Below are 21,356 nucleotides of genomic sequence, written 5' to 3'. Positions count from 1 at the left end.
TTGTGTATCTATGTACGTATCTATAATTCTATTTCTATTAAATGCCTGTTTACTTGTTCTGATGTGTATGTATCTATAATTCTATTTATTTATATTGATGCCTATTTGTTTGGATGTCTGTCTCCCCCCTTCTAGACTGGAGGTCCGGTGTGGGCAGGGATTGTCTCTATTGCTGAATTGTACTTTCCAAGCCCTTAGTACACAGTAAGCGCTCAATAAATACAATTGAATGAATGAGGGAATGTTCAGCAAGTATCTACATCTCTTTCCCATTCCCCGGCTTGGAGCAGAAGTGGGCTCAGGGGACCAGAGAAGGAGCTCAGCTTTGGTGGGAGCCAATGCACAAGAGCCAGGAGGCTACCCGCAGCCTATGGACCCGTTCGTGCCCCCCGAATCTTTTAAATCTTTGATTTTCGTGGCACTGGACTCGGTGCCTGAGCAGCCCTATTTAGAAATGCCCCACTCGCCCTGAATGACAAAGGGAACCAAAAAAGGTTTTCCGAAAAATCGCCTGCCTCACCGGGCTCACCAAGTGGGACCACGACGAGTGAGCGGAATGTTACACACGTGTGCGATTCACCTTCGCACCTTCGTCTCCCTCCCACCCCGTCAACCCCCCCCCCACTCATCTCCTTGACCACTGGCACCTAAAACATCAGTCCATCTCCAGGCCTCTTCCAGCTGGAGGGTGTGAGGCGAGGGAAATGGGAAACTCCTTTGAGGGGAACCAACCCCATTCACGATTACCTTCAGTCTTGAGCCTCTCGGCTTCGGCTGTGTCTTCGTCAGACGGGGGGGAAGACTGGGAGTTCAAGGGGATGTAGGGCAGCTCCTACCATCAGCAGAAAGAGAAAGCAAGAGGTTTTACCTGACAGGCCGATAGTCCCGTTCCACGGGATCCACGCCGGTCCCCTGTCCCCCAGGGGGAGGGGCAAGGAGACCAGAACTAAGAGCCCCGGGGAGTTTGCCAGTTGCCATAAGTGCCGAACATCAATCGCACTCTAACCCCGATTGTGAGGGCGGGTGTCCAGGAGGGCGACCATCACCCGTTTTCTCTGAGCGTTCAATACCGCAGCTCGAGACAGAGTCCTAGGACCACGAGTTTGACCCAGGAAAGTACATGCTTATGATCTGATGGTAGACCGAGACAGACAGAGAGGCAGGCAGACAGACACAGAGACAGAGACACAAAGACAGAGGGAAGAGATGATTGAACAGTTTGGACATTGATGGCTTACTAGAGGGAAAAATTACAGTCTGATGCTCCTTTCAGGTCTCCATTTAAGAAGTCTACAGCTAAGGGTGTCCTCACCTTTCCTGCAGCTGCGGCAAATATTTCAGGGAGGGTCTGGGTTATAGCCAGCTCTTTGTTTTCCACCGTCACCCCAAAGGCTGTCTCCAGGCACTGAATTGCCACTGGGAAAAAAAGGAAGAGTGAAATGAATTCCTTCCAGGCCTCCTTGCAGGCTGAAGTTAAGTCAGCTTCCCCTGGGCAGAAAGCTTAGAGAAGGTCGCTACGAGTCTGTTCCCCGCCAGAACTAGACTCCTAGGCGAGAAGTCAGCAAGCAGCCTGGCCTGAGGACCGCGGGGGAAAAACCGGCCCCGCCTGCACCCCTCACCTCCCTCTCCTTCAACCCTCTTACAGGCTCAACGGGCAAGGGCCTCTGATTCATCAGACAGGGCAAATGGGGCAGGGAGGCAGACGAGTCAATCTGTGAGACTTCCTTAACCGTTGGTCGGTCAGGCACAAACGCAGAGGCTACCAGGTTGCCCCGGTTTCAAGGGTGTGATTTCTTGGGCCAGCTGTTTTCTCTAGTCTTCGTTTAGGACGCCGTCACTCAAGCGAGAGACAAACAAATGGCTGGGGGGAGAGGGGGTGCGCTTGGGTGTGTGAGAGAGATAGCGAGAGAAAGCGGGGCGGGGGGGGGGGGGGGGGAGAGTGGCAGAGGGAGAGAGGAGAGACTGAGCTTGCCGTCTCTGGAGGTTCCGCTGTCTGTGAAGCCTGCAGCTGCCTGAAACGTGGGCCCTTACTGGATGGCAAACCAACCTTCCTGAACTTCACCTCTGGCAGCTGCCTGCCGAACCTGAGGACTGGGAGGGGGGGAACAAATGCCGACGGTCGGGGAGCCCACACCGAGGACGACTGCAAGAAATCCATCAAATCGGGGACTAGAACCAAGGCCGGGCTCTGTCCTGCAAGACCGCTCCAAACAAAGTGTCGGGAAGGCCCCTTCGCCTAACGGTCCCCGAGGGAGACAGGAGAGAGTGGATGACAACGAGCCGCGCCCGCTGATGGAAGGAGGCAGCATGGGCTAGCAGAAAGAGCCCAGATCTGGGAGTCAGGAGACCCGAGTTCTAGTCCTGACTCCCGTTACTGGCCTGCTGTGGGGCCTCAGCCGTGGCACTGCACTGCTCCACGCTTCCGTTTCCTCTTCTGTATAATGGGCAGATGGCCACCTGCCTATAGATCAATGGAGTGAGAGCGCTTTGAGAGCATAGGGGCCCCACAAGTTCAAGGCAAAAACAAAACAGGAACCACTCTGCCAGTCCGGAGCTGGACCCCCAAGACCGAGCAAGTCAGATAGAGCCACGACTCCTTAAGGGCCCCACGATTCTGTTTTCGGGGGAGTTAGAGGAATTATACCGAAACCACCGTGCTGAGACTGGGCCCGGGAGCCTTGAGCGGCCGGTATGGTTCCGGGCCAAAGCTGGGAAGGGTCGGAGACGACGTTCAACCCGACAACATTGGTTTGCTTTTTGCATCCTCCCTTGTGGGCAGAGGTGGCTGCCGGGGCAAATGCAGAAGGAGAGGCAGGAAAGCAAAGGCTTGTGCCAACGTGGCTGCCTTCTTCCTTTTTTCCCTGGGGCCAAGCCTCTGAAGGCTAGGATTCTGTGTGCCTGGGTGCCAAGAGCTGTAAAATATGTGAACTCAAAGACCTCGGCTGGATTTCTGAACTGCCCTGCACACCCACGGCATTGTAAAAAGACGCTATCTCGCTAAAATGGCAGCAGGCGGCAACGTGGCCTCACGGAAAGAGGACGAGGTCCGGGAATCAGAGGACGTGGGTTCTAATCCCGGCTCTGCCACTTGCCTGATGTTTGACTTTGGGCAAGACACTTGCCTCTTCGGGGCCTAATTTCCTCTTCTGTAAAATGGGGATAAAACTGCCCATGGTATTTATTGAGCGCTTACCGTATGCAGAGCACTGTGTTAAGAAATACCTGTTCTCCCTCTTCTCTCGCCTGTCAGCCCCATGTGGGACAGGGACTGGGCCCAACCTGATTAACTTGTATTTAGCCTATAATTAGGGAAAGTCCACTTAGTAGTACCTTCAATTTGTACAGCATTTTTTACTTTCCACAGCGCTTTCACATCCATTATCTCATTTTACCCTCCCAACATCTCTGAGGGCTAGGAGTTATCATCCCCAATGACATCTTCATAGCTTCCAGCCTACTGCCTGGCCTTAAAAAGGGAATGAAACAGGCAAATGGGGAAGAGCCCTGATGGTATTCCTGGAGCTGAACCAAGACGGATCCAAGAATCGGGTTGGGGACGAGGAGCAGGTGAGGGCTTAAAACACTCGTCGCAGGAAGCGGAGGGCTCTTTGCTGTGAGGGTGACCTAGCCAGGACATCCACTTTGGAAGGGTTAAGGAGAAGCCCCATGGATGGACAGAAAAGACCCAGTTAAAGCCCACAGATGGATAAGTAACTTGCAGTTATTTAGGCCCCTGGATTCTGGCTCAATCCACTAGAGCGTAAACTCCTTGAGGCCAGGGAACATGTACCTTGCTTCTCGTCCTCTAGGTCGTTACGGGAAGGGAACGTGTCGCTACTGTTGTACTCTCCCAAGCGCTCAGTACACTGCTGTACGTACAGTAAGCACTCAAATACCACTGACTGATTCTTGCATGCCCTCCTAAGCACAACTATATAGCGTTCTACGTTGAGGAGGTGCTCAAGGAACCCCACTGACTGACTGAGGGAACGGTACAAAAGAATTAAGGGAGAACTGCATCTCTGGACTGGATTTGATCTGCTGCTCTTCTGACCTTATATTGGTGCGATCTTTGTTATCTGCGGCGAGCTTGGTCAATACCAGTCGCTTGTCCGTTTTACTACTTCTTCAACTGCCTTGCTTTCGTAATACTATTTCTCTTCTCTCTGTTATATGGAAGGCAAAGCCCCTGTGGTCTGTGTTCCAGGGGGCTACGTCCACCTTGTCGAGGGAGGGGTGGGAGGCGGGTGAACCCCCCCGAGCCCAGCTATACCCTCAAGCCTGGAGCAGGCCCAGGTGGCCGACCCCCAGCTGATTCCCATGCGGGTGTCGGGGACTAGAACCGTCAGTCACAGGAGGGTGGTGGGGATTTACTCAAGAAATCTTGGGCTCCTCCAGCTGAGAAACCCTCCCATTGAAGTGTTGCAGGCCAAAGGGCCCAGGATTACAAAAAACTTGATGGTTGGGGAAAATTCCCATTGTGGGCAGGAAATATGTCTCTTTATTCAATCGTATTTATTGAGCACTCACTGGGCACAAAGCACTGTACTAAACGCTTGGGAGAGTACAACATAGCAATGAACGGACACATTCCCTGCCCACAACAAGCCTACCAATTCTGCTGTATTGTACTCTCCCAGAGTACAGTGTTCTGCACACAAGAAGTGGTCAATAAATTCCACCGACTGATCGGTGAAGGCAATAGGAAGGCTTGGCCCCTGCACAGGTGGACCCTTTATGGGGGGCAGGGGGTTAAGTAAAGGAAAGGCCAGGGGTTAAGTCCGAATTGCCTTGCTTTTTTACCGGACCCAGCTGGCTCCCCGGCTTCATCAATGCTAGGCAGGTGTGGGAAGCCCCTAGGAGCAGAGAAGAGGACAAGACTATGAGTTCCTCGAGGGCAGGGATCATGTCTACTAGCTCGATTGTATCCTAATCTCCCAAACGCTCAGCACAATGCTCTGCACGCAGTAAGAGGTCAATAAATACCACTGACTGATTGCTCGATCATGGAGGGCAATGTGGCCTAGAGGAAAAAGCACAGGACAGGGTTCTACCCTCAGCTCTGCCACATGCCTGCTGTGTGACCTTGGGCAAGTCTGTGAGTCAGTTTCCTCACCTGGAAAATAGGGATTAAACACCCGTGAGCCCTGAGTCTGATCTGACGGACATAAAGTAAGCCCCTTCCAAACACCACAGTTATCGTCACCTAGAGGAAAGTCAGACCATTTCGGGGGAGAGCTAGCCATCTAAAAGAATCTCTGGGATCACGCCCGTACTCTTGCCGCCCAGAAGCCCACTCTAGATGCCGTCAGGATACATCCAGAATGGTTCACGGAGGGACTGGGGGCGGTGGGGAAGAGGTCCTCTTGAGCCCAGTACCATGGATGGGTATCTCCCTACCACTTACCTTCCAAGCTTTCTTGTGCATCAGGAGAGAGCCCGCCATTCTGGAGCTGGTCGTGGAGAAACTGGATGATAGAGTAAGCGAGGTGCTTATTGTTCTCCATGTTGCCACCTGAAAGATGGTTCCTGAGGAGCAGGGGCGGGGGGGGGGGGGGGGGGGGGGAAGCCCAAACAGAATTTACAGATGCCAAACGCAGAAAAGCCAGAAGCAGGATTAAAAATGGCGACGCGATCACTTAGAGTACATCCCACACGCTTCCGCATGCTAAATTCTGGCTCGTCAACCCAGCCCATCACCTAAACCCATCTCGTCAAAGCCGCCTCCTCCAGGAAGCCCCCCCCGTGATTATTATTCCGCCCGTCTCCGCGGGCCTCTTAAGTGACTACTATTTATCACGGGAAGCAGCGTGGCTTAGTGGAAAGAACATGGGCTTGGGAGTCAGAGGTCGTGGGTTCTAATCCCAGCTCCGCCACTCATCAGCTGTGTGATTTGGGGCAAGTCACTTCACTTCTCTGTGCCTCAGTTACCTCATCTGTAAAATGGGGAGGAAGACTGTGAGCCCCATGTGGGACGACCTGATCACCGCGCATCTACCCCAGCGCTTAGAAGAGTGCTTGGCACATAGTAAGCGCTTAAATACCATCATTATTACTATTATCATCATCACGGATTTAAAGCTGCGGGGCTCTTATTGATCTGTGTCTGCGAGGCTCCTCCACTAGACTGAAAACACTTTGAGGGCAGCAGTTACTAGGTGCCTGCATTTTAGGCAACTGGGAACAAAGAATAGAAGGAAATGACACAGTCCCCACCTTCAAAGGGCTTAAAATCAAAGGGGAACGACAAAGGGACATACATCTGTCTCCGAAACATCTAGTACAGTGCCCTGCACACAACGGGCACCCAGAAAGTGCTGATGAAGATGAAGGCTAATAAAGTAAAGTGGGACTGGTCAGGATTGGGTAGAAGACTTTGTTTATGAGAGAGTTTTCATCACAAGGATGGTATCCATAAAGTCAAAATCAATTTATCCCTCGAAAGGACAGGCGGATACCTGGATACCACCCCCAAATTTCTCCGCTCCATCTCTGGTTAACACCCCACCACCTCCAGCCTCTAGGAGAGCTGTGCAGCCCCACCTGGTAGTAATAATAATAATAATTATGGTTTTTGTTAAGCGCTTAACTATGTGCCAGGCACTGTACTAAGCGCTGGGGTGGATACAAGCAAATCGGGTTGGACACAGTCCCTGTCCCACGTGGGGCTCACGGCCTCAATCCCCATTTTGCAGATGAGGTAACTGAGACCCAGAGAAGTGAAGGTCACACGGCAGACGGGCGGCAGAGCCGGGATTAGAACCCATGACCTCCTGACTCCCAGGCCCAGGCTCTATCCACTATGCCACACTGCTTCTCAAGCTGCCACGATTGGGGGGCCTGGGGGGTGGGGCGGGGCTCTAAAATTTGGTGCTGAATCTTAACAATCTGCCACACCAGCACATTTCCTCTTTGCTGACGTCTGTCAACACCAAGCGAAAGAGCTTTTGTGCTCCGAGTAGACCTTGGCTAGGAAAAAGGCATGTATTGAGCAAGCCAACTCGGAGCAGCACGTGACATTCTGGCTAATTTCCTGGCGACCTCTGCTGTGGTAAAGCAAAGAAAATCCAGCTTCCCTCAGGAGTCCCTGCTGAAGAATCCCAAAGCTCACAGGGGCAGGCCTGAGGGGACGGGACTCCTGGCAGCCAGCCGAACCCCAGGGTGGGCTGGAAGGGGGGCTTTAGAGGGAAAAGGGCTGGGCCCAGATTGGCAAAGGGCGATATAAAGACAAGGACAAGTCTAGGAACCTTTGGGAGGAAAAAATGACCCGAAGGCAGGTTCCAGGGGGGCAAACAGCACACGATGCCCCCGAGTGTTCCGATGCCACGGACGGAAACGGGATCCTGGGTGGAACAGACCCGGGGCTGCTCCAGGGATGGTGCTCCCATGGGGTGATATGAGAGTGAGTGAGAGAGAGAGAGAGAGCGTGCGAGTGACAGAGGACGAGCGTGCGAGGGGAAGCTCGTTATAGGCAGGGAATATGTCTACCACCTCTGTTGCATTGTACTCTCCCAAACGCTTAGTACAGTGCTCTGCAAACAGTAAGTGCTCAGTAAATAGTAACAATAATAATGATGGCATCTGTTAAGCGCTTACTATGTGCAAAGCACTGTTCTAAGCGCTGGGGGGGGGTACAAGGTGATCAGGTTGGCCCACGTGGGGCTCAGAGTCTTGATCCCCATTTTACAGATGAGGTAGCTGAGGCTCAGAGAAGTGAAGTGACTCGCCCAAAGTCACACAGCCGACAAGCAGTGGAGCCGGGACTAGAACCCATGACCTCTGACTCCCAAGCCCGGGCTTTTTCCACTGAGCCACGCTGCTTGTCACAACTGAGTGAGAAAGAAAGAGAGGGAGATGCAGGGAGAATTGAGCGATGTTAGAAGGTGCAAGAGGGGTTTGGATCAACCCACCCCTAACAAGGAGGTCCAGGAGGGTGACCAACTCATCATTCCTTTGAGTCTCCTGGGGCCACTACTGGAGACGGAATCATAGACTGGTTTTGACCTTATAATATCTGCAGATGGCCCGATGGCCTTACAAAAGTGTAGCGGACAGAGCACGGGCCTGGGAGTCAGAAGGCCATGGGTTCTAGTCCCGGCTCTGCCACTTGCCTGCTGTGTGACCTTCGGTAAATCGCTTCACTGTGCCTCAGTTACCTTATCTGTAAAATGGGGACCGAGACTGTGAGCCCCACGTGGAACACGGGCTGTGTCCAACCCGAACTGCTTGTATCCACCCCAGCGCTTAGTACGGTGCCGGGCACGTAGTAAACATGTAACAAATACCGTCTTTACTGAAGGGCGAGGAGTCCAAGCAAAGGCTTGATCGGAGACGGAAATGGAAACGGGATGGAGGAAAGGAGCCGAACAAGGCACAGAGGAAAGGAAGAAAAATGATTTCCCCTCTCTGGGAGGGAGTCCAAAGGTATTCACCAAGCGCTCGCTTTGAATAGAGTACCGTGCTGGCTAGTCAGGGGTTCGAGAGAAAAACAAGATCCGGTCTCGGGGGCCCTTCGGTGGGGAGAAGGCGCAAACCCAAACGAACCAATATGGAAATGACAAATGACAGGTCATCTACCCGTAACACATCTAAGTGCTGGGAGAAGAAGGAAGGGAGAGGAATGAATTATAAATTAAGGCATTCGTTAAGCGCTTACTTTGTGTCAAACACTCTTCTAAGCACTGGGATAGATACAAGTTAGTCACGTTGGACACGAACCCTTTCCCACGTGGGGCTCGCAGTCTAACTAGGAGGGTGACTAGGTATCGAACCCCATTTTGTAGATGAGGAAACTGAAGGACAGAGCAGTGAAGTGCCTCGCTGAAGGTTACCCAGCAAACCAGTGGCAGAGCTGGGTTTAGAACCCAGGTCCTCGGACCGCCCCCCAGGCCCGGGCTCTTCCCACTAGGCCACGCTTCTTCTAAGCAAGGGAGTTAGTGACTGAGTAGCTGCTCAAAAGACAAGGCCAATAAGCAACCTTGAGCCTGTTGCGGCATTTCAAAGCTCGGTCCAAGAGGGACAGAGTCATTCATTCATTCATTCAACAGTATTTATTGAGCGCTTACTATGTGCAGAGCACTGTACTAAGCGCTTGGAATGAACAAGTCGGCAACAGATAGAGACAGTCCCTGCCCTTTGACGGGCTTACGGTCTAATCGGGGGAGACGGACAGACGAGAACGATGGCAATAAATAGAGACAAGGGGAAGAACATCTCGTAAAAACAATGGCAACTAAATAGAATCAAGGCGATGTACAATTCATTAACAAAATAAACCTGCTCAGTTCTCAAAGTCCAGCACGATGCCTACCGGGGGGGGGGGGGGGCCTTCCGGGATCCTTCTAATGAGAGTGGCCTTGGCCTATCGCTGTGCTGTCACATGAGGCTTCTGGGATTCTAACCTTGTTCGGAACAGCGTGCTTCCCACCCCTCACACCCAATCAATCCCTCCCTCCCACTGCCAAGCCGCAGCCTTGAAAAGTTTAGGAGCGGGAGGCCATCAGCGAGGCCGTCCCGAGCCGGGCCAACCGGTCGCCCAGCCCGGGGCTCTGTCTCCGGACGCTCGGAGGGATCGCTCGGAGGTGAGCCCTCCTGTTCACCCGCCTTCGAGGTTAACGGCGGCCTGTCGGACACCCCCAACTTCCCCCTCGACATCCCCGACTTTCCCACTAGTTACCCTTTGTGAGCCTCTCATCCGTAATATATACGGAACTAACAGTCTGTGTTGTGGCCCCAGGAGAACCAGGATTAGAGGGACAGAAATAAGAAGCACCTCGTTTCACTTCCAAAATCGGGACACCACGAAGAGACGGGAACCCGTTTTTGATCTTTGGATAGTAAGGAGGGAACTCCTCCTGATTTCACCCAAAGGATCCATCTACGGGCTTAAATGATTGGTTATTCACATCTGGTATCGGCTCCCTGAGATAAACTTGGATCGATCCATAGAAGAGCAAACCACGCTGGATCACTAGAGGGAAAGTCACAGATGGAGAAGGGAACGTGTGGGGTGGCAGACGGTCCATCCCTAATCAAAAGGACAGTGACCAATCAAGAAGACAGTGATCAATCAACCAACGGCATTTACTGAGCGCTTGCAGGGCACTGTACTAAACACTTGAGACGCAGTGTGGCTCAGTGGAAAGAGCACGGGCTTTGGAGTCAGAGGTCATGGGTTCGAATCCCGGCTCTGCCACTTGTCAGCTGTGTGACTGTGGGCAAGTCACTTCGCTTCTCTGGGCCTCAGTTCCCTCATCTGTAAAATGGGGATTAAGACTGTGAGCCCCACGTGGGACAACCTGATTCCCTTGTGTCTACCCCAGCGCTTAGAACAGTGCTCTGCACATAGTAAGCGCTTAATACCAACATTATTATTATTATTACTACTTGGGAGAGGACAATACAATCTATCCCAGAGTCCCTCCAAAGGGGGTCCCGGGGTGGCTGTCGGAGACAAGAGTCCTGGGCTGGATGGACTGTGGGGCTGAGTCAGGAGGGGGCTGTTGATCGCCCTATTCAGATGACTATCATTAAGAGCATAACTTGAAAAAAAAAATAGGGGTCCAGACAATAGTTTTAAAAATGACTACCAAGGCCTCTGTCCTAATAGCAGTAATTCTTTACTTTTTCTCTAGCGCCTGTAGTACTCCCACTTTTCTAGAGCACCCAGAACTATGCGCCTCAGAAATACGACCACTTAAAAACCAAACCAACACTTCTTTGGGGATGGAGGACTCCTTTTTGTTTGTTTTTAATGGTGTCTGTTAAGCGCTTACTGTGTGCCAGGCACTGTACTAAGCGCTGGGACATTGACACACGATAATCAGGGTGGACACAGTCCACGTTCCACATGGGGCTCGCAGCCTTAATCCCATTTCACAAATGAGGTAACTGACGCAGAGGAGTGAAGTGACTTGCCCAAGGTCACCCAGCAGGCAAGTGGCAGAGCCGGGACTAGAACTCAGGTCCTCTGACTCCCAGGCCTCTGACTCCCAGGCTTGTGCTCTTTCCAGTAGACCAACGTGAGAAGCAGCGTGGCTCGGTGGAAAGAGCACAGGCTTGGGCCCCAGAGGTCAGGGGTTCAAATCCCGGCTCCGCCGCTTGTCAGCTGTGTGACTTTGGGCAAGTAACATCTCTGTGCCCTGGTTACCTCATCTGTAAAATGGGCATTAAGACTGTGAGCCCCACGTGGGACAACCCTCATCACCTTGTATCCGCCCCAGCGCTTAGAACAGTGCTTTGCACGTAGTAAGCGCTTAACAAATGCTATCATCATTAATAGACCGTGCTACTCGCAATGGCGCCCTTTCAGACCCACGGATGGGTTTTTTCCTGTGGTATTTGTTAAGCGCTATGTGGCAGGGGCTGTACTAAGCGCTGGGGGAGATACAAGCTTAGAAGGTTGGACACAGTCCACGTCCCACACGGGGCTCAGGAAAATAATCCCCATCTCACAGATGAGGTAACGGGCCCAGGGAAGTAAAGTGACTCACCCAAGGTCACACAGCAGAAAAGTGGCAGAGCCAGACGAGAACCCAGGTCCTTCGGACTCCCAGGCCTGTGCTCTACCCGCTAGGCCGTGCTGCTTCTCAATTTGAAATTGCCTCTGGGACAGAATTTTTCCAGATCGGCTAAAAGCTGCTTGTGGGAGTCCATGTAGACCTGGAATTCTGACCACGCGACTGTGTGGAGTAACAATAATAATGGCAATTGTTTAGCGCTTACCACGTGCCAGACACCGTACTAAGCCCCGGGGTGGATACGAGCAAATCCGGTTGGACGCAGTGCCCGCTACAGTCACCCGATCCCTCCGAGCGTCCGGAGGCAGAGCCCCGGGCTGGGCGACCGGTGGGCCCGGCTCGGGACGGCCTCGCTGATGGCCTCCCGCTCCTAAACTTTTCAAGGCTGCGGCTTGGCAGTGGGAGGGAGGGATTGATTGGGTGTGAGGGGTGGGAAGCACGCTGTTCCGAACAAGGTTAGAATCCCAGAAGCCTCATGTGACAGCACAGCGATAGGCCAAGGCCACTCTCATTAGAAGGATCCCGGAAGGCCCCCCCCCGGTAGGCATCGTGCCGGACTTTGAGAACTGAGCAGAACCCGTGGGATTAGAACCCACGACCTTCTGACTTCCAGGCCCGGGCTCTATCCACTACACCACACTGGCTGCTTCACCGACAGCTGCTGCTCAGAGGCCCTGGCAGCTCTGAACCGTTACCCTCCCCGCTACCCAGTACCTGCTGCCTGACTGCCCCCGTGGACTGCCCTCGGGCTCGCCAGCCCGAGGGGACGCGGCTGGGAAAACGGAAGAATCCAAAGAGCCGTCTGTCAAATCAGGACACGCTGAAATCTTGGCCCCAGAAATATTACCCTTGCCTACACCGAACTCTCCCTGCAAAAATGGTTTGACACCAAGTGTTGGTCTTGCCTCACGTAGACTTGGGTCCAAAGCGGAAGTTTTCCAGCAAAAAAAATACACCTGTCCCATGCAAACTCTGTCAGTGACTTTGCCGGTGGAGAAGCGGCGTGGCCTAGCAGACAGAGCCCGGGAGTAAAAAAAGACGCAGGTTCTAATCCCGGCTCCGCCACCTGTCTGCTGTGTGGCCTTGGGCAAGTCACTTCATTTCTCTGGGCCTCAGTTACCTCATCTGGAAAACTGGGGATTAAGACCAGGAGCCCCACGTAGGACAGGGACAGCGTCTCATCTGATTGGCTTGTAACCACCCCAGCGCTTAGCACAGTGCCTGGCACATAGTAAACGCTTAACAGATACCGTTTTTTGAAAAGGGACGTCAGGGAGCAACCAGGATGGTCAGGGCGAGGTTGGAGCGGCGATGGAGTGATGGCCCCCAGAGCTATACGAGTGGACTCCCAGCCTCACTCATCTCAGACCTCTAAGCCTCCACACCACCCCAGTCCTCAAACCAAATCCCTGCCTCCTTTACGTCCCCGTGTGCAAAGTGAAAACTGGCGGGAAAAGCGCAAGCTGCGAGGGGACAGGACTGAGGCTTAACAGAACTACTAAGGCGGACAAGGCGGACGCAGAATCGTTGCTGCCCAAATCCCGTTCTACCAGGATGAGGGGGCGTCCCACCGTACCTTGAGCGGGGCAGGTTCGGAACAAATAATAGGAGGCAGAGGGGATTTGCTCCCATAGGAAAGAGTGGTAGTAATATTAATAATAGTACTTGTTCAGCACTTTCTACGTGCCAAGCACTAGTCTAAGCGCTGGGGCAAGTTAAGCAGGTTGGACACAGTCCCTGTCCCACACGGGGCTCAAAGAGCCCAGGCTTGGGAGTCAGAGGTCATGGGTTCTAATCCCGGCCCCGCCGCTTGTCAGTGACTTGTCAGCAAGTCATTTAACTTCGCTGTCCCTCAGTTGCCTCATCTGTAAAATGGGGATTAAAACTGTGAGCCCCACGTGGGACAACCTGATCACCCTGTATCCCCCCCAGCGTTTAGAACAGTGCTGTGCACATAGTGAGCGCTTAAAAAATGCCAGCATCATCATTATTATTATTAATTCCCATTTCCAGATGGGGTAACTGAGGCCCAGAGAAGTTAAAGCGACTTGCCCGTGGTCACGCAGCAGACATGTGGCGGAACCGGGATTAGAACTCAGGTCCTTCCGACTCCCAGGCCCGTGTTCTATCCCCTAAGCCACTCTGCTTCTCTGGTAGTAGTCCGAGTAATGAGATTTACTGAATCCTCCCCACCCCAACTAGGTGCACCTGAAAATATCAAGTGGTTCCGATAAACTCACGGACAAGGACTCCATAGTGAGTCACGGAGGGAAAGCGAGCGGGAATAATAATAATGAAAACAACTGTGGTACTTGTTAAGCACTTACTAGGTGTCGAACACTGAGGTACATCAGTACATGCGGCTCAGACACAGTCCCCGTCCCACATTGGGCTCGCAGTCTAAGTAGGAAGGAGAACAGGTATCGAGAACATTGTACGGATGAGGAAACTGAGGCACTGAGAAGTGAAGTGACTTACCCAACGGCAGACAAGAGGTGGAGCCGGGATGGGAACCCAGGTCCTCTGACTCTCAGGCCTGCGCTCTTTCCACTGAAGTGTCAGTCGGCCCTTCCTCAACCACGCAGTTTCCCCAAGCGTCCCGCAGCTGCTGACGGAAGCCGAGTCCTGAGCTACACCCACCGTGGGTCTGACTCAATCACGACCTTGTTTACATTTAACCGAGGATATCTGAGGGACTCAAGGATCTAACCCAAAGCTTTAAGATTTGTCTGTAAAGTGCCTGCCATTTTTAGGTGGAGAGAGGCACAGAATTGGAAAACAAAACCACTCCCCATGACCCTGCATGGCAGCTGAAGTCGGCAGGCCCACTTCAGCTGCAGGGACCGGAGGGTACAAAACTCAACTCGCTGTGGGTAGGGACTGTCACTCTTTATTGTCGTACTGTACCTTCCCAGGAGCTTGGTACAATGCTCTGCACACAGAAAGCGCTTAGTAAAGACAATGAATGAACAACAAACTAAGAACCTGCAGGAGTGGCATCTACCTTATGCTCCCCGGGGGCAGAAGGTGGCTGGCTTCCAGCAGGATCCCCTGAGGACAAGGGAAAGAGAGCTGATCCTCAGAGCTAAGGGAAGCCGAGTGGCAAGAGCACGGGCCTGGGAGTGGGAGGACGTGGGTCCTGACCCCAGCTCTGCCACTTGCTTGCTGAGTGACCCTGGGCAAGTCATTCCACTTCCCCAGGCTTCAGTTTCCTCATCTGTAAAAGGGAGATTCAATGCCTGTTCTCCCTCCCCTGAGACTGTGAGCCCCAAGTGGGACTGTGTCCAACCTGATTATTTTGGCACAAAGTGAGCACTCAACAAACTAATAATAATGTTGGTATTTGTTAAGTGCCTACTATGTGCCGAGCACTGTTCTAAGCGCTGGGGGAGATACGGAGTAATCAGGTTGTCCCCCGTGAGGCTCACAGTCTTCATCCCCATTTTACAGATGAGGTAACTGAGGCACGGAGAAGTTAAGTGACTTGCCCAGAGTCACACAGCCGACAGGTGGAGGAGCCGGGATTAGAACCCACGACCCCTGACTCCTAAGCCCGGGCTCTTTCCACTGAGCCACGCTGCTTCTCAAAATGAGCTCTCTATGACGAGGAAACTAAAATTGGTATTATTATTATTATTAGAAAGATACCTTGAAGATGGACACCGGGCTTCTGTTACACCAGTTGTTCCAAAACGAGCATGAACTTTAAGCTCTCTATAGATTACATATGTCCTCCTGGATATTTAGTAAAATGTGGTTCTGTAGCTATTCTTGTTTTCTGCACAGCTCCCTTTGCAATAATAGCTACAAGAAGCCATGGTAACCTCAAATGAACTCTTAAGGCTTTGCAGAAAAATCCCTAGTCCTAAAACACCGGGCTGAGGGTGGACAGGGGAGAGGGGGAGCAGTCAGGCGGCAGTAGCTTGAGCCAACTTCCCTAGGCCAGGGAGAGGAGGACTCGGTGATCCCACTATTAATAGCAACGCGTGCCTCGAGAGCACAAACAACCCACGACTGCAAACAGGGGACTCAAGAAGCTTCTGGGATTGGACGGGCCGAGATCCCCAGGAACCCAAATCCCTGTACCTCTTGGCGAGGCGGGGGGTAAAAACCATACTAAGTGCTTTGTAAATACTATTACCGCTATCTTCAAAGCAGGATCGCAAACACCTAGGTCAGAAGCAGGGAGAAGCAAGAAAAGAGTTGCTTCGATACCCACCATCAAAGAGCCCCGTCGTCACTGAGGAACCACAACTCTCCAGTGTCCGGCTCACCCCCAGGTTCGGACCGGGAAGCCCACAGCTTCAGAATCTTTTTAAGTCAATCGATCACTGAGCGCTTACTTTGGGCAGCACCCTGGACTAAGCGCCTGGGAGAGTACAATATAGCGAGTAGACCAGAGAGCCTACAATCGAGTGAGGGTGACACAAAGTAAATTACAGCTAGGGGAAGCAGCGGAAGGATACGGACATAAGTGACGGGGCCGGGGTGGTGCTTGGATGGCAACGCCGTCTAGGGGGCAAATACAGGGCTGGGAATCAGCAAGCCTGGGTTCTAGTCCCAGTTCTGCCCCTGACTTTCTGGGTGACCTGGACAAATCTCGGAACCTCCCTGAGCTTCAGGCTCCGCACCTATAAAATGGAGAGAATTTCATTCCTCTTTACCTCACGGGGGTGCCGTGTATTGTACTCTCCCCAAACTTAGCACAGTGCTCTGCCCACAGCGCTCAATAAACTAAGGGCTCAAAAATAACTGGTATGAAAGCACTTACGGTAAACTCGAGATATTAGCCCAGTGGAAAGAAAAAACGCACAGACAGAAAGATATACTTAAAAAAAAAAAAAAACAAAGTCTATGATTTTAAGAGTTACTCAAACACGGCCGGAGTTAGCCACGCTGGTCAGGGAAGTGGGCCCCACCGCTAATTCTCATTTTTCTCATTCTCTCACATGCACGCCAAGTCCAGACTCCTTTTCACTTCCCTACTTTCTCCCAGACCCCTTCTCCAGGAAGCCCCAGCCACCCCCAAAACATAGCTCACATATGGCTACTCCGTCACCCTCGAGAACACAAACAATGCCATTCCTGGGCCAATCTCATAGCCCATCCAGCCCGGGATTCTGTCTCCCACCATGGCACCGGGACATATGGAGGACCCGTGAAAGAGGTGCCTTCCTGGATACCCACCCCCATGGCTAGGGATGTACCGTCCAAGCGCCCCCTCCCCACCCCCCGGCCCGCCCACTCCTCACACACACACATCCCACCCCGCCCAACTTCCCCTGCAGTACCCCTTAGAGATTGCTCATCCACAAATCTAGCTCAACCCCTCTTTAGCTGATATTTTTAGCCACACAACTTTCTATGGGAAGGAATTCCATCTGCTCACCCCCAGCTGAACGAAGAAGCGTGTCCTTCAGTTGGCTTTGCTCCTGCGACCCTCCAGCTCCAGCGGTTGCCCCCTGGTCCTGGTGCTGGGGAATCTGGAGAAACCAATTTCCCAGGTCCGCCGATCACGATCTTCAGGGGTATCCCTTCTCAGCCTGTGTCCTTCCAGATCAGCATAAACCAGTCCCCACACCTAATTTTAAAGAGTGAAAAGTGTACGTTCCGTTTATGGGCTGGAGATCACAAACAGCCGTTTTGTACATTCTCTGCAGCACACCAAGTGCTCAAATATGAAACAGTTGATGAAAGCAATACTTCTCCCTACCCCCCCCCCCCCTTCTACAAAGTTCGGACACGTCACACCTATGGGAGTTCTCAGGTCAGGAGTTCTAATCTCCACTCTGCCACTTGTCCGCTGTGTGGCCTTGGTCACGTCACTTCACTTTCTGTGCCTGTTACCTCATCTGTAAAATGGGGATTAAGCACTTAGTACAGTGCTCTGCACACAGTAAGCACTCAATAAATATCACTGAATGAAGACTTGAGTGAGCCCCATTCGGGACGGGGACTGTCCCCAACCCGATGCGCTCGTATTCATCCATTCAATCGTCTTTATTGAGCGCTTACTGTGTGCAGAGCTGTGTACTAAGAGCTTGGAAAGTACAATTCGGCAACAGATAGAGACAATCCCTACCCAACAATGGGCCCCACCCTAGCGCTCAGCACAGGGCCTGGCACATAGTAAGCGCTTAACAAATAGCACAATTATTATTATTTCCCTCTTATCATGATCTGTCCGGAAAATAACTTTGGCGTTCAGGAAAAGTTACTCGGGCAACTAGTCCTACTGTAACTTGACCCGCGTGGCTCAGTGGAAAGAGCCCGGGCTTGGGAGTCAGAGGTCGTGGGTTCGAATCCCGGCTCTGCCACCTGTCAGCTGGGTGACTGTGGGCAAGTCACTTCACTTCTCCGTGCCTCAGTTCCCTCATCTGGAAAATGGGGATAAAGACTGCGAGCCTCACGAGGGACAACCTGATTACCCTGTATCTCCCCCAGCACATAGAACAGTGCTCTGCACATAGTACGCGCTTAACAAATACCAACATTATTATTATCATTATTTCCCAAACCGTTACTACAGGTTTGGAGGTTCATTACCCTACATCGTGTGCGGAGTGGGAACAGGACCGGAGCACGGGGTTATTACTGAGAGCGTTAAAGATTTGAGGATAACGGCAACTATCGGAGGTGTCTCACACGTGGGAAGTTACCCACACGATGGAGCAGGGGCTCCGGGCCGAGGTACGTAGAAGAAGTAGGAGCGGCTCGGTGGAACGAGCCCGGGCTTGGGAGCCGGAGGTCATGGGTTCGAATCCCGGCTCTGCCACCTGCCAGCTGAGTGACCGTGGGCAAGTCACTTCGCTTCTCCGTGCCTCGGCTACCTCATCTGGAGAATGGGGATGAAGACTGTGAGCCTCACGGGGGACAACCTGACAATAGTAGTGTTGGTATTTGTTAAGCGCGTACTATGTGCAGAGCACTGTTCTAAGCGCTGGGGGAGATCCAGGGTCATCCGGTCGTCCCACGTGAGGCTCAGGGTTAATCCCCATTTTCCAGATGAGGTCACTGAGGCACAGAGAAGTGAAGTGACTTACCCACAGTCACACAGCTGACAAGTGGCAGCGCTTGATGACCCGATGACCCTGGATCTCCCCCAGCGCTTAGAGCAGTGCTCGGCACCTAGTAAGCGCTTAACAAATACCAACATCATTATAAAGAGATTTTTTCGAAAGCCGAACTCCCTCTTCCCCCTCAGCAGGAGGCCCCCCCCGGCCTCTCGCAGTCCCGAGGGGTCACCCCTAAAAGGCAGCCAAGCGCGACAGAGTTCCGCCCCACCCCCCTTCTTCCCGCCCTGCCCCCCCCCCCCCACTCCGAGGATTGGCTCTCCCTTCCCCTCGCACGGGGGCTACCGAGGGGTTTGTGGATCTAAAGGGAGGCAGGGGGAGGAACCTCTCGAGTCCTCCTCAGACCGAGGGGACGGGCGGTGGGGGCAGAGCGTACCCCGCGCCCTCCCCCCTCAGCCCGGCGGACCCACTCACCTCCTCCGGTTCACCACAGCACCCGCCCCGCCCGCCCCGAAGGCCGCTGACCCTTCTGCGACTGCGCCCACGCGTCAACCCCGCCTCTCTCTCACTGCGACTGCGCGTCAACCCCCCCCCCCAACGACCTTTCCCGTCCTCAAGCCCCTCCCCCCCCCCCCCCGCGACCCTTCCTCACCCGGCGCAGGCGCGGCAGAACCCCGCCGCTGCTCCTTCCAGGACGGAAGCGGAAGTTGAAAGGCACGAGAAGCCCCGCGTGGCCGGTCCTCGGCGCTGCGGGGGGGGGGGGGGATTTTTGAGAGGTCAGAGGGCGACCGTGATAATAGTGGCGCCTCCGGTCGAGAACTGTCAGATTTCAGGAAGGAGAATCCGCGGCGTGGAGTGCTTCTACAGTTGCTGCTCATGAGAAGCAGCGTGGCTCGGTGGAAAGAGCCCGGGCTTGGGAGGCAGAGGTCGTGGGTTCCAAACCCGGCTCTGCCACTTGGCAGCTGGGTGACCGTGGGCAAGTCACTTCACTGCTCTGGGCCTCAGGGACCTCATCTGGAAAACGGGGACGAAGACTGGGCGCCTCACAAGGGACAACCTGATTACCCTCTACCTACCCCAGCGCTTACTAAGTCGTGGGTTCGAATCCTGGTTCTGCCACTTGTCAGCTGTGTGACTGTGGGCAAGTCAATTCACTTCTCTGAGCCTCAGTGACCTCATCTGTAAAATGGGGATGAAGACTGTGAGCCTCACCTGGGATGACCTGATTACCCTGTATCTACCCCCAGCGCTTAGAAGAGTGCTCGGCACATAGTAAGCGCTTAACAAATACCAACATTATTACCCCAGTGCTTAGAAAAGTGCTCAGCACATAGTAAGTGCTTAACAAATACCGGCATTATTATTATTATTCTAGTGCTCGTGGTTTGCACAGCGCCACTCGTACTCTCCTATTCACGTTCCCCCAGGACACGGCCTGCGCGACGTGCTAAAGGCCCACCGTAGAGTGGGTCGGTGGAGGGGTGCATTGTGTGACAGTCGCGCAGCACCCACCCGGTTGCCCGCTTCAATAAGGACGGCATTGGTTGTGCGCTTGCTTATGTGCCAGTCACTGTACTAAGCGCTGGAGTGGATAGCTCCTCCCCCTCTCCCGTCCCATCCCCTCAGCACCGTACTCGTCCGCTCAACTGTATATATCTTCATCACCCTATTTATTTTATTAATGAGATGTACATCACCCTGATTCTATTTGCTATTGTTTTAATGAGACGTTCTTCCCCTTGATTCTATTTATTGCCATTTTTCTTGTCTGTCCGTCTCCCGCGATTAGACCGTAAGCCCGTCAAAGGGTAGGGACTGTCTCTATCTGTTAACGATTTGTATATTCCAAGCGCACAGTACAGTGGTCTGCACGTAGTACGCGCTCAATAAATACTATTGAATGAATGAATGAATGAATGGACGCCTCTTATTCTGTGTGGAAAATATCCACCCGACACCCTTCCCCCTTACACGCATAAGTTTCTTCGGCTGGGCGGGTTGGGAGACTTGAAAGAGAAGGACGACGGGGGGCCCTGGGGACAAGCAGGCCATTTGTCCGTGGAAATGCACGCTGAATTACTGTGGCGGGAGGGAGAGGGAGTCCCCACGGGTGGCTATGAAAAGAACTTGAGCCACCTCTTTTCTCAAAGTCCTTAAAAGATGGCATTTGTGAAGCGCTTCCTAGAGGAGCAGCGTGGCTCAGTGGAAAGAGGCCGGGCTTGGGAGTCCGGGGTCACGGGTTCGAATCCCACTCTGCCACTTGTCAGCTGTGTGACTCTGGGCAAGTCACTTCACTTCTCTGTGCCTCAGTGACCTTATCTGCAAAATGGGGATGAAGACTGTGAGCCTCAGGTGGGACAACCCGATTACCCTGCATCTAACCCAGCGCTTGGAACAGTGCTCTGCACATAGTAAGCGCTTAACAAATACCGACATTATTATTCAATCAGTAGTATTTATTGAGCGCTTACTATGTGCAGAGCACCGTATTATTCTGTGCCAAGCACTGTTCTAAGCGCTGGGGAGGATACAAGGTGATGAGGTTGTCCCCCGTGGGGCTCACAGTCTTCATCCCCATTTTCCACTTGAGGTAACTGAGGCCCAGTGAAGTGACTTGCCCACAGTCACCCAGCTGACAAGCGGCGGAGCCGGGATTAGAACCCATGATCTCTGCGTCCCCAGCCACTGAGCCACGCTGCTTCTCTTAAGCAGAGTGGAGCCTTCCAGCAGGCCGGCATGATGGCCCTTTTCCCCGCCCTCTCTATTTCTCAAGGCGCCATCTCTGTAGTTTCCCCCTCCTCTTCTCCACGGCTCAGTCCTCCAC

General features: G+C 53.1%; 1 protein-coding gene across 4 annotated transcripts in view; it reads right to left on the bottom strand.

The window, feature by feature from the left end:
- SGTA (small glutamine rich tetratricopeptide repeat co-chaperone alpha) overlaps positions 1-19,203 on the bottom strand; it is a 28,409-nt gene extending 9,206 nt beyond the window's left edge. For 2 of the 4 annotated variants that reach the window (XM_029051489.2, XM_029051488.2), the window contains exons 1-5: positions 19,007-19,088; positions 16,909-17,100; positions 5,408-5,529; positions 1,313-1,416; positions 748-832 (exon numbers count right to left, since the gene is read on the bottom strand). In XM_029051489.2, the coding sequence (XP_028907322.1) occupies positions 748-832; positions 1,313-1,416; positions 5,408-5,507 (289 nt within the window). In that variant the 5' untranslated portion in view covers positions 5,508-5,529; positions 16,909-17,100; positions 19,007-19,088. Of the gene's footprint in view, positions 1-747; positions 833-1,312; positions 1,417-5,407; positions 5,530-13,846; positions 13,920-16,908; positions 17,101-19,006; positions 19,089-19,184 lie in introns of those variants that run through there. The other 2 variants (XM_029051490.2, XM_001507154.4) reach the window with 2 other exon arrangements.
- Positions 19,204-21,356: the final 2,153 nt, after the last annotated feature.

This window comes from Ornithorhynchus anatinus, chromosome X1, assembly GCF_004115215.2.
Source record: "Ornithorhynchus anatinus isolate Pmale09 chromosome X1, mOrnAna1.pri.v4, whole genome shotgun sequence".
Lineage (NCBI taxonomy): Eukaryota > Metazoa > Chordata > Mammalia > Monotremata > Ornithorhynchidae > Ornithorhynchus > Ornithorhynchus anatinus.
The sequence above is the reverse complement of the archived record's forward strand: the minus strand, read 5'-3'. Positions and strand labels throughout refer to the sequence as shown.